At 40.5% G+C, this 13672-nt stretch overlaps 1 protein-coding gene and 1 long non-coding RNA gene across 2 annotated transcripts; both read right to left on the reverse strand.

Annotated features, from left to right (window-relative positions):
- Positions 1-8795: 8795 nt before the first annotated feature.
- Positions 8796-10134, reverse strand: LOC306970651 (uncharacterized protein; the record flags this gene model as incomplete). The annotated part of the gene is made up of 3 exons (XM_079566680.1): positions 8796-9082; positions 9695-9880; positions 10122-10134. The coding sequence occupies 3 exons, from the start codon at positions 10132-10134 to the stop codon at positions 8796-8798; spliced, it is 486 nt and encodes a 161-aa protein (XP_079422806.1).
- A 1068-nt stretch (positions 10135-11202) lies between these two features.
- On the reverse strand, positions 11203-13334 carry LOC306970819. The gene is made up of 3 exons (XR_013793418.1): positions 13148-13334; positions 13020-13074; positions 11203-11304 (listed from the first exon to the last, which is right to left on the reverse strand). It is a non-coding gene; the product is annotated as an uncharacterized lncRNA (long non-coding RNA).
- Between the last annotated feature and the right edge of the window lie 338 nt (positions 13335-13672).

Below are 13672 nucleotides of genomic sequence, written 5' to 3' on the forward strand. Positions count from 1 at the left end.
GACAAAGACGGCGTTCATCCTCAGGACATCAAATCAGCCATGATGGGACACGTGAAGGAGGGATACAAGGTAACTCCACCATTTCTTTAGTGAAATACTTAAAAAATATTTAAATTATGAATATTAATGATAATTACAATGAAGTCTATTTTATATTAATATCAACCAGTGACCTCTGTCTTAATTAAGCACACAATGTCAGTATGGGTCATTTTCTTCTGTGACCACTCAGATGCGCGGTATAAATAAACATGCCTTGCCTTGCCACTCTACCATGTGAACTTACAATTCTGTTGATTATAACGAGATATTTGTTAAAGAGGGGGTATTATGCTTTTTTCAATCACATAGCACCAGTCTATATCACACTACAATGATGACCAAACCTTCTGTTGGTCTGTAAATGCAGTAAATTAGAATAACTGCCTTGTATAAAATTGCTCTCTCAAAATGGCTGTAGTGAATGTCTTGAAATAGGCCTCTGTCTCTTTAAGAACCTCTGAGCCTTTCCGACACGCCCCCTCCACATGCTGTCTGTGGCATCAGTGGGGAGGGGGTTCTGCTGAGGAGCAGTGGTTGGTTACTCGGCTGGTGACGAAAGCTCGGAGGCGTCTCCAGGAGGTGGGGGCGTTCCTAGGAGGACTCAGGCAAACCTATCCCTAAAATGGCCGCCATCAGAGTTTTTACAGATTACTCAAAAATACGTGAATGTGCCAAGGCAACACTTCAGGCATGTTTTTAATGAGGGAGTGACATGATAACATGATGTAAAGCTTGAAAAAGTCGATTTTGCATAATACCCCCCCTTTAAAGCATTTGTGTTACTTTATCTTATAGGAAAAAATGTTTAAGCACAAAAATAAAAAAAATCGTAACACGAGCCAAGTGCTGTCACTAACAGTGAGTGTAGTTTAACAAACTGGCGAGGAGTGGCTGGAGAGCTGGGGCCTTTCCGAAACCATTCCCTCCTCCCTTCCCCTACACCCTTCCACTCAGGCCTCAGTGAGGGCACCTCCAGAGGTTCACTCAACAGAGAAATTTGAGCTGTGACTTTCAGACGCACTGTCCCTCACTCTCACGAACTGTACAGCCCATAATGTGGCAAAAATCACAAATTTGACTGATCGTACTTTTAAATAAACAAAAGGTTCTCTTATGAGTTTACAAAGTAATTCAGATTCAAATATGTCATCTTTACATTATATAATTTAGCTTCTTCAAACTCACAAGTGAGAACTTTTCCTCTCCCAATAAAATCATATTAAGTCTCACTGTCGCTTTCTTTTTCATTAATAAACGTCTATATGATGATAAAGTTGTTAAAATGAACACTTAGGTGCTCCTAAGTAAACGCAGAACTGAAGTTGTTTGGTGTGTTGCTCGTGGGACTGCTCTCCGGTGTAACACACACCTGTTAAGTGTGGCGTCGATGCAGACTCACTGAGAAGGAGATTTTCTCCCACTCCCCTCACTGAGGGGTCCATTTCGGACAGAACTCCACTCCGCGGGCACGCGCAAACTGAGTGTTAGGGGGTAGGGTGAGGGAGGAGGGAGCGGTTTCGGAAAGGCCCCTTCTCTTCTTAAACAGGTAGGTTGACTGAGATTGCTGGCAGGTGAGCTCTGAGGATGCCACGCCCAGGGAGGAAGGAACAGACAGACACACAAGGGGAGGGGAAACAAAGGGAGAGATGGACACCATGGGCGAGGTTGCCATGACAGTAACGATATTGACGAAATCGTGATATTGCGGTTGTTTGTTTGTATGTTGCTTTATTTGTCATTATACACGAACTGTACAACAAAATTTAATCCATACCGCGACACCACTGGATGACCCATAGGTAGCAGTGAGAAGTAGCAGTGAGAAGTAGCAGTGCTGCGCCCAGGGACCCCTTGCTATGATGTGGAGCCAGACTAACATCTGGCTGGAGGATTCACATGTTGTGGTCGCGTTACGATATTAAAAAGGCAGGTAACCGTCAGAAAACAAGAATAAGTAGGTACCATGCAACGGCGCATTGTAAACTACATAGACCATGATCCTTTGCACTGCGTCGCCACAAGAACCACTGTTGAGCCAATAGGAGTGCACACTGTTCACACATGTGCGCAATGGTGGATGGCGACGAACATATTGCGGTGAACGCGTAAACTGATGAAACCATCCCAAAGTTGAGAATGTGCAAGCCCCTGCAGCTTTTATGTCAGATGTGAGAAGCATGTTGGCTTTGCTGTGTCACAAGGACACGGCAAAAGGAGAGAGTGTGACGGACAGACAATGGCCCATGAGAGCCAGCACTGCCATACTACACCAGAAACACGAGCAACATGCGGAATCATCTTATGTTTAAGTATGTTTTATTTGCACATTCATTGATTTTACACATTATACACAGTGATCAGCATTTTAAATTGTCATGATCCAAAGATAAAACCATCTGGCAAAACAAATAATGTTTTGTTATTATCATCATTAAAAACAATATTGTGAGTTTTGTTACAATACCATGACCATGATAAACATCGTACCATCAGATCAATATTAGAAGTTAGCATGTAATCAATGAAAAACAATCCACAGTACATGCTGTTTACCACATAATCTATATTTATTTGAGAAATTCTTTGATTATTCCCCTCAGGTAGACAACAGGAACTGGAATGACGAGTCTATTGCCCATATAACCTTTTGGCTAACATTAATGAACTGGTGTTTCTGACTTTTCAGTGATTATTAACAAAACTGTTTCAGTTCAATTCCAGGTCTCCGCTCGCTGAAGACAGCCGTGATTACAACCCAAACCCTACGATTGACGACAGGGTGCACGTCCTGGTCCTAATGCTTTCTGCCAACTGCCCAGAAATCCAAAGCTCAGTGATCCAGAAGATGAAGGAGGTTCGAGAGACTGCCAGAGATCTGGGTAAGCTGAAGCGTTTTATGTCTATATTACTTTAAAACTGGTCTTGAGATTAGTTTGAAATGGCTGGCTCACTGATGATTTCTGTGGTTTCTCTTTCAGGAATTCCTCAGATCGCCATTGGTACTCATGTTGATGTGAACTGTCCTGAAATTAATAAAAACCTGAAGAACATCTACATGAGTAGATCTCTGAGGGAAAAGGTGAGTACATTTCTTTAGTCAAACAGAGTTTGCCGGGCCTGCCAGACACTCCTCCTTTCTGTTCAAAAGAAGAACCGTCTGGACGGCGGCTCGTAGCCAATCATTTCACGATTTTGCCCTTAATGGTCCAATTACGCACCAAGAAACGGAAGCTGTCACCTGTCACCACCAGGCACTCTTCCAAAACATTAAAGATGGCAGCGCGGCGACTGCTTTCTGTTCTTTCGTCTGTTTAAAATAATTTGGAAAATATAAATCCCTAAAAAAATCCCTAAAACCAGTGCAAGAAACAGTGGTCGAAGGGTTCCTTGTAAATAAGGACGTTTTTGGAAAGGCTTCCTGCCGCTTGTTGCCGCGACATATCTGGCCTCGCTCTAATTGGTTGATGCCGTCTGTCAATCACGCCCACCAGGAAATCGTTGAGCTCATGCTTGCTCCCAGACTATATGTCTTTGAAATAAATAAATTTGAGCATCATATCCACGTTATTTATTTATCTATTTGGCTATTTATCTATTTGGCTATTCACCTATGCATGTATCTCTCTTTTGCTGAATTACTGTGCTGAACTCTGTTCCTATGAAGAACTTTGTGGAGCTCAGATGCTCAAATAAAAAAGATGAATTGAATTGAATATCTTTGCAAAAGAATGTAGTCTGGTAGGCCAGGCAAATACAGAGTATAGGACCATATCATAACAAAAAGGACACTATTTTAAAAGTAACTCCTTTACACTTTGTGTCCGTCCTAACCCTCGGAGGAGCCTGAGTCTTAAAGAAGACCTTTATAAAGCAGTACTAAGTAACTCATGCCCCTAGAGGCCATAAGCGCCACTGCAGGTGTTGTTGCATGTTGCATTTTTTTTTAACTTATTAATAACCATGTGAGTAAATACTACGCTGAGAGAAAAGACAAAGTGAGAGAGGGATATTGTACATCCAATAACACAATGAAGATAAAAAAAATTATCTCAGACTTGGCTATAAGCTAACAAGCTAACTGCTAGCCCGCAGTTAGCTTTGCCTGTTAGCCTGTTTGCTTCTTCTTTGTGATTCCATTAGTGTGTATTGGTGACTCTGAGTAGTAATAAGATTGTTCTTTTTTGTTAATTAGCTTAATTAACATGAGGCGCATTGAGTTGCCTTGTGTACGAAATGCGTGGTATAAATAAAGTTGCCTTGCCTTACCTTGCCTAATTGACCTATTTTAAACTAATTAGCATATTCAAATTAGTTCGCACCTCCCATCCCACGCAGCATCCTAGGCACACTGGCGCCTCCCTTCTCACCTTTGCAGGTGCGTGTACCCCTCACGCCTCTGTAGGGGCATGTCAGGGTCACATCGTCTGTCCCATAGGTGCGTGTCTCCCCCCTCGCCTCGCACCCCCTATCTCACACATCCCCAAGATAAGCTGGCGTCTCCCCTCGCAGCAAGGCTGCAGCAAAAGAAAGACCCCCCAATTATCCCATTAACACTTGTATTACCCCCACAGAGACTACGGAAAGGATTTATTATGGTAAACACGTTACTTAGTACTGCTTTAACTTGTGTTTACTTTCAAACTTTCTGACCACAAGAGTATGAAGAAACTTCAGTGTATTTGTCTATTTGGTCCGGACAGTGCATGTTAATGAACACGCATGGGACTCATGCATGTAAACGCCCCACACAGGATTGTAGCCAAGGGCTAATTTCCATCCATTGTCCCCCAGTCAAACTCTCAAACACACTCTCATTCACTCTAGCCTGTTGTACATGTTTTTATCATAACTGCTTTACCAAATTGTGTGTGTGTGTGTGTGTGCGCGCGCAGATGGATGAGTTCAGCCATGCAGTGGGGATCCCTTTGAACTGCATCATGGGTGTGAAGAACTACAGTGAAGAAACTGACAATAACGAGGACATAGACACGCTCATCCTCATTGCTCTGAAACACATGGTTGACTTTGGAATGGACTTTGTGCGTGACAAGCATAAGAAGAAGTTAGCTGCTGAGAAAGGGAAATGTTGAAAATGTTTGTACATTATCAATAATTACCTATGTGTATCCCCGAAGCAAAAAAAGGTTGTATGAAAAATGATATAGTAACCTATACATTGTAAAATATAACTTCTTAATGTGGGCCCTGAATTGACAAAGAACAATATAAATTGCAGAAGTTGAAATCTTAACTGTTGTAAGTAAATGTAAAACAAAAACATCTACGGATTGCCATGGTATGAAAGTAGTAAAAAAACAAAAAACCCGGGCCGTAATGAAGTCACTGATGGAGCGCGGCTGCGTACTTTAAGGCAGTATGTTATCTTCACAAACAGTGTGTAGATAAAGCTACAGTTGCTTACTTAGCTAACTAAAACATCCAATCTACAGAAATGTGGCTCTACATGGTCAGTCTGCATCCTGCTGTCTTGCCTTGCTATTTCTGCACCTGTCATTTTTCAAGAACAAAATGTAACAATGGACTATAACCTATGTACCATTATGTAGTATTATGTAGTATTATGGCGTATTATGGAGTATTATGGAGTATTATGGGCATGATCTTGTTGTTTTGCTATTCATTCTTAAAGTCATAAAACGATGGTGAAACAAACAGAAACTTAGCTAATTCATGATCGACAAAATAAATACTGTTAACTTAAATATTATTTCTGCCTCAATCAATGAACCTGTGTGCTCTCTGTCCCAAGTTAAACTTAGGTGGCATTGTCTGGCTTTCATTTTAATTAGATATCCTTGAGCAGACCCTCAATATATCACTTGGCTACATTAAGCATATACAGTGGGAGAAAAAGGTTAGTACACCATTTGGAATTTTTCACATTTCTGCCTAAATTGGTCATAAAATGTGGTCTGATCTTTATTAAAATCATAACAATGAACACAGTGTATAACAGTGTCTGCTTAAACTAACACCACCCAAACATTTACAAGTACACCGCCTGAATCTCACTGAACAGCAGCAGTTTTGTAAAGAGTAAAGAGGAACGGTCCAAGATTCATCCTGATCGTTGTAAACATCTAATCTGCAACTACAGAAAAGTAGTTATTGCTGCAAAAGATCAGCCAGCTATTTAACACAAGGGATAACTTACTTATTCACATGTTGTTGTGAATGTCTCAGGTTTTTCTGCAAAGTATGTAGTTAAACCTGTGAATTATTTTTTCTATTGATGATAGCACGTTGTCCAGGCCTTGAGACAACAAAATAGCCCCACACCATGATTCTCCCTGCTACTCACAGTGAGCATGGGGTTTGGATGTTGATGTTGATGTTGTGCTGTTCCATTTTTCCTCCACACGACGTTATGTGTTCTGCCCAGATTGTTCAACTTTGGGTTAATCAGTCCACAGTATATTTGTTTGTTTTGTTTGTATACTTTACAAGTTTACAAACACTTGTTTGTATACTTTCGTAGGGAAATTTGTCCTCTGCATTTAACCCATCCTTCGATGCCGCTGGGAGCAGTGGTCGACGGCAGTGCCGCACCCAGGGACCCATCTCCATGATGTGGAGCCAGGCTAATGGTCAGAATCACCTGGCTGGAGGATTCACCGATTGTACATGTTTTTAGTGGTAGTGGAAACCGAAGTACCCGGAGGAAACCTACACAGACACGGGGAGAACATGCAAACTCCACATAGAAAGGCCCCGTCCTGGTGGGAATCGAACCCGGGACCTTCTAGCTGTGAAGCGGAGGCGCTAACCGCTGCCTTGTATTTTGCCAGTAGTGCTGTGGAGCATCCAAGTGCATTTTCACAAACCAAAGTTGAATAGTTTGGGAGGAAGCAGTAGCAGTTTGTTAAGATGGGTGATGAGAGTCAGAATCTCGGGGTATTGCATGTGGAGTTCCATATTGGGACGGAAAAAGAATATGCAAACATTTAGGTAGCTAAAGTCTAAATTAAATATAATGCCAGAATTCAGATTTATCTAAATCTAAAAAAGCACCTTGAAAAAACTAAAAAAATAGGAACAAAAAAGAAAAGAAAATGTGACAAAAAAACAATGAAAAAGCGACAATGCATCCATTTTCTTCCACTTTATTTATACCAGCGTGACCTGGCTCTTCCACGAGGCCTCTTTCCAAGGAGGAAAAAGTGACAAATAAGTGACAAAAAAGCAATTAAAACAAAATGTCAAAAAAAAGTGACGACAAAGTGGCAACAATGCAAGGAAAAAAAGATCAGTTTAGATGACTTTTGTTGGTCTTAGCTGTCAAATGAGGCATTACGCTGGCCTATAGGCTGTAATCTTTGAAATTTAGGTAAAGCAGAACTGGACAAAATACATTTGGTTAAGGCAGGGGTTAAGAGGTTAAACATATTAGTGGCTGCTGAGGCATTTGTGTGCCTTCTACTGGACACACAGCAGAATTATTATTTATTATGTAAATGTTGACAGAGGTTGTCAGAAGACGCAATAAACGTAATTTTTTAAAATGCATTCAAGTTTTTGTTTTTATTCCAGAAGCGAGTTCCCCATTGGAATATATTTTGCAAAAAGTTCAAAGAGGAACAATAGAGGGTTTTCTTCAAATAATTTTGAGCATTTAAGTCTTGAACCTTTAACGTGAACAAAACCATGTGACGGAAGCAAAATATCATAGTATTTTGCTTCATTCATATATTGCATATTTAGTTTTTTATTAAATCAAATGAGTTGAGTGAGTTTGTGTCTGCAGGATTCCTACAGGTGGCGATTGGAACTCACATTGATGGAATGTGTGATCAAATTGAAGAGGACGCTAGGAATGTCTACAAGAGCAGAGGCATGAAGGAGAAGGCGGGTTTGCATGCTAGGTGTTATATTTTAACATTTGAAAGATCAAATTGCCGCTCTGTCTCTCGGCTTATCGGATGTTGTCCAGTCGTTTGAGCAGAGGTTTATGATCCATGTTAATACAATGTAAACTGTCAGAGGAGCATTGTGTGTCTGGTGTGTGGGAGAAACAGAAATGCATTCACTTCAACTTCTAAAATTCATAAACTCTTCCCAACAAACCTGAGACTCATTCTCTTGTAGGACAGTGCGTGATCATCTAAACACACCTTTGCGAGAGTATGACCTGATCTCTGAGAGAAGCAGGTCCAGAAAAAAGACGGTTTGAAAATCCTGGGACTTTGACTATGAACTGGTAATGGGCTGAGGTCAGCGCTACCAAAAAATAACATTTAAAAAAGGAGTAAAAAGTATGGAATTTTGACCTGGTCTTGCATTCATGACTGGAGAGCTTACAGCCTAGGCCAGTATAACGCCTCATTTGAAAGCTAAGAACAAGCTCTTGCCTTGTTTTTGTTATCATGTCACTTTTTCAGTGCTCTTTTTGTGGATTTTTCGATGTATTTTTGTCATGTTTTCGTCATGTTTGCGGCACTTTTTACTCAAGTTCTTCAAGACAAGACAAAATGACTAAAACGCAACCAAAATAACCAAAACTTAACAAAAAGAAGGAAGAAGCTTAGGTGAGTTTTGTAGGCCTTAGCTTTCAAATGAGCCATTACTGGCCTATAGGCTGTAAACTCTCAAGAAGTGTTTAGATTTGGGTAATGCCAATGTGCTAAATTCCTAAACCTTTATTATACTACACACAAAACCATTAGGTAATCAGCTAAGGTTGAATTATAGTTGATAAATCTTTGAATTCACCATTACACAAACAGTATAGACTTTCAAAGAGTCACACATTGTTTTTGATTCTGAGGGACCTCAGCACCGGTCATGAGGTCAGTCTTCACAGGGTTCTGGAGTTCATGGCTCAGGCTCAGGAGGGTCTGAATGGCCTCCTGGTTCCTGGGACAGTCCTGCAGCAGACCATTCTGGGTCTCGTGGTACAGAAGTTGGACTTCCAGAGTGATTTTTGGGAAGTTCTTATTCCAGTGGCTCGGCTTCAGCACCTTCTCCACTTTACGAGTGTGATGCAGCAGGACGAGGACCACTGGTTTATCCTCAGCTCCAACTGACAATACAACACATGCACATTTTATTTATTTTATTGTTGTTCCAAATTCTACTTTGTATTTTTGAAGAGTAGAATACTTTCAGCCATGCGTCTTGGACATTGCATTAAATTTTATAATACGTATAAGCACATTAGCATTGGCAATTAACTATTTAAAACCTTTTTGCCCAGTGGTGGTCACCTGGTGGGTCAGGATCCAAAAGTGGGACAACTTTCAATGGACATTTTTCTTAATTTTTGGGCCTCAGTGTTTTGCCATTTTATCACTAACCTGATTACAGCACAGGAAACATCTAAAGGAGGAACTGTGACATCTACTGGCAACATTGGGTAGTTCAAGACAATTTACCAGGAAATACGTGATACAGAGGTTCCCAATGCAGGGACTGGGGTGAGGCCCTGAGGTGAAGGTCCCGATGAAGCATTTATGCAAAATTAATGAGAATTTTACATTGTATTCAGTCTATGTTTTGGTTTAAAATAAAATATGGAGGAGCACCACCTCATTATATCAGCAAGAGGAAGAGTGTTTTTTTTTAGTTTTTTGTTTTTTCTTGAGGAATAGACAGAGAGTCATATATGCAGAATTACTCAGGAGTGGGGTGTCACCTGGGATCTTTCTGAAAGCCGACTCCACGTCGGACCGGACTCGCGACAGGATGGGACAGAAGAGGAGGACGACATCGCTCTGCTCTGGGTTGACTGATCTGACTCTCAGTCCGTGCCTGTTCAGCTGATCCAGGATCTGCTTGTCAGCTCCATGGGTCTGACCCGTGATAAGGAGGAACGTCTTCACTGATGGAAAGTGGAAAGTGACAACAAATGGACTATGATTCACCTTATTCCGCCCTGCCCACTTTTGCCTCTTTTTGCTTTGTCTCGGCACTTCCATTGTCCTGACACTTCCGATCAAGCACAAATTCCGTTTATTAAGCGGAGAACAAGGGAAAAAGTTTGCCGCTGAAATCTGATGTTTCATCAATTGATTTGTGTAAAATGTCCAATATTCCTTTGCACCAACAAGTCAACACTGCACTGTTTCTCTGCATGGCCTAAAAGAGCTTTGTTTTCGTGTAGTAACTGATGATATTTTGTTAAATGTTCATTTCATTTTCATTTCATTTTATTTATTTATTTCATTCAAAAGTGATGTTCACAATCACAATAAAACCGCCAAGCCAACACAGTATGAATGAAACGGAGCAGAGGAGAAGAACAAGTCTTATAATATCTGCCCCTTTTGTTACTTCACACTTTACACTTCACATTGTTGTGGTATGTCTACATACATATATTTACAGTCTTATGTATATACATATGTATATTCACAGTATTAACAGATGTTTTATATTCTATATTCAGTTTTTCAATATATAAAATACAGAACCTTCGTATTCTTGAATGTTTACAAATGGTCAAAAAGAAACAAACCGTCGTATTCATGTTTGTTCAAATCAAATATCCCACATTATTCATGTCCAAGTACTTCATACTTTTTTAACATTGTGGCTTTTATGTGTTTTTTAAACTCCAGGAGAGTTTCTGACTTTTTGTTATTTTTATAGCAGTTGGTGCGGCATTTTTGGCCAATGAGTTTGAGAAATAAGTAGGTTCAGTCACTCCCCGTTGAGTTTCAGAAATATTGATTGCTGTATTAAAGACTTTTTAATGTTTTTTTCTCGCATATTAGCCGCTATGCTAGGACCCGGAAGCGGAAGTCGTGACGTCACACCTAACAAACGTATAGTACATGTGTGATGTCAAGACTGATATTATTCTTTGTTGTATACGATTTTATACTCTGTACCTGTGGGTCATTGACAGGTTGGTGCCCGTTGACATGGTAGCCGACTGAACTAACTTTGAAGTAAATGCAGTTGAATCTAGGGTGGTCTCGGGTCGACTCATAAGGCACTCCAACATGTGTGACAACGCCCTAGATGTCGTCCTTCGAGTGCTTTGGAAGAGGATTAAAAGCTCAAAAAGTTTGCACAACAAGAGCCTAAACCTAAGCCTAAATTGTAGTGTTCTGAAAAAGTCATGTGACTCCAGGACTGTTGGTCTGCCCAACAGGACCAGGTTAATGTTTTGTAACCTGCAAATACTCAGAGCTTGTTTCTCACCTGGAGCCTGGGTTTGGACACCAAAACCTTTCTGAATGATTGTTATTAAAGCTTTCTTGCATTTGTCAGGAGCTTTCTCCATCACCTTCAGAGCATCTGCAAAAACACTTACATTAGTTTGAAGAATCCAGACTTGTGCTTCCAAAGGGCACTATGTACAGTGCCTCTCGTGAGTATTCATACACCTTGAACATTTGCACATTTTGTCATGTTTACAACCCTAAACATAAAGATTTTATTTTGATTTTTTTACTGAACGTTCACACACACGTAACAGACAACTGTGAAGTGAAAGCAAAATGATACATGATTCTGTTCTTTTTCAAAAAATAGAAAAGTGAAAAGTGGGGCGTGCATAAGTATTCATACAGCATTTTCTGAGTGCATTAAATTGCCTTTAAAACATTCCTAATGACTCCAGAATGTTCACACCTTGGCCTAACGGTTAAATAGAGGCCACCTGTGTGTAATCTACTCTCAGTATAATTTCAGCTGTTCTTTTAGGCCCTCAGAGCTGTGGTCGGAGTGTATTGGTCACTAAACAACATCATGAGGGTCAAGGAGCTCACCAGAGAGGTCAGGGATAAAGCTGTGGAGAAGTTTAAAGCAGCCTTAAGTTATACAAAGATTTCCCAAGATTTGAACATCTCCCGGAGCACTGTTCAATCCATTGTTTGGAAATGGAAAGAGTATAGAACCACTGCCAACTTACCAAGGCGTGGTCCTCCACCTAAAATATCAGAGCGAACAAGGAGAACACTGGTCAGAAAGGCAACCAAGTGCCCCATGATAACTCTGGAGGAACTGCGAAGTGCTGCTGCTGAGCTGGGGGAATCTGTACATGGGACAACTATAAGTCGTATCTACACAAATCTGGCCTTCATGGACGAGTGGAAGAAGAAAGCCATTATTGAAAGGAGGCCATAAAAAATCCCGTTTGAAGTTTGCTGGAAGTCATATGGAGGACACAGCTCCATGTGGAAGAAGGAGCTTTGGTCAGATGAGACAAAAATTGAACTTTTTGGCCCAAATGCAAAACGTTATGTATGGAGCAAACCTAACACTGCTCATCGTCCTGAGTGCACCATCCCCAGTGTCAAATATACGGGGGGGAGCATCATGCTGTGGGGCTACTTTTCCTCAGCGGGGACTGGGGAGATTGTAAGAATAGTTGGGAAGATGGATGGAGCCAAATACAGACACATTATGGAGGAAAACCTGCTGGAGTCAGCAAGAGAATTGAGGCTGGGGCAGAGATTTACCTTCCAGCAGGACAATGACCCTAAACACAAAGATAAATCTACAATGGAATGATTCAATAAAAACATATTAATGTGTTAGAATGGCCCAGTCAAAGTCCTGACCTAAATCCTATTGAAAATCTGTGGAAAGGTCTGAAAACTGCTGTTCACAAACGCTCTCCTTCTAATGTGACAGAGCTGGAGTTGTTTTGTAAAGATGAATGGGCTAAAATGTCAGTCTCTACATGTGCTAATCTTGTAGAGTCAAACCTCAAAAGACTTGTGCTGTTATTACAGCAAAAGGAGGTTCCACAAAGTATTCATTCATGCTGTATGAATACTTATGCAAGCCCCACTTTTCACTTTTCTATTTTTTGAAAAATAACAGAATCATGTATCATTTCGCTTTCACTTCACAGTTGTCTGTTACTTGTGTGTGAACGTTAAGTAAAAAAATCAAAATAAAATCTTTATGTTTAGGGTTGTAAACATGACAAAATGTGCAAAAGTTCAAGGTGTATGAATACTCACGAGAGGCACTGTATTTACCAAAGCACTAATGAAACGTACCTTGATAGTCAGCGTCATTATTCAGACGATCCAGAAATTCAAACATTGCAGTCGTCTAAAATGTAACACATGTATGATCAGAAAAGGATGCAGGACAGAACAGTGGAATCAAATAAGATGAGCCTTACATTCGGGTCAGACGAGTTCTCTCCTGAAGAGGAATCTATGTGAAGAATTTAATATATGAGGTAATGCTGACGCTCGGCACTAGAGGGAGCAGTTATAGATAAAGACATTGTACTTTATAATTTGAGTTAGGTTGTTTTTAGGTTTTTAAGTTAAACCTTTAAGCGACAAAAGTTTAATTAAGCAAAAGACAAAACAAATAACGCAAAAAATACTCTCATATTATTTTCACCTTGAACTTTTCTGTTTACTCAACTCAGTATTTAAGTCACTACTCTTGAATTGGAACAACAACAGCTATTTTGGCTGCTCTGCAATACAGCGTTACAAGCTGACAAAATGGTGTCCAAACCAAACATTATATAAAATAAATACACAAAAATCTCAATGGTTTTAGAGTTCTTACCTGATCTACTAAGTAGGTTCCTCAACATCTTTGTAAAGGAGCAGCTCGCACAGTCTGAGCTGAGGGAGTGCGTCTGAACGAGGGGAAGGCAGAGCCACTGAAAGAGAAAGTTGGAGCTCAG

The sequence above is a fragment of the Gobius niger genome (genome assembly GCF_951799975.1).
Source record: "Gobius niger genome assembly, chromosome: 11".
Taxonomy (NCBI): domain Eukaryota; kingdom Metazoa; phylum Chordata; class Actinopteri; order Gobiiformes; family Gobiidae; genus Gobius; species Gobius niger.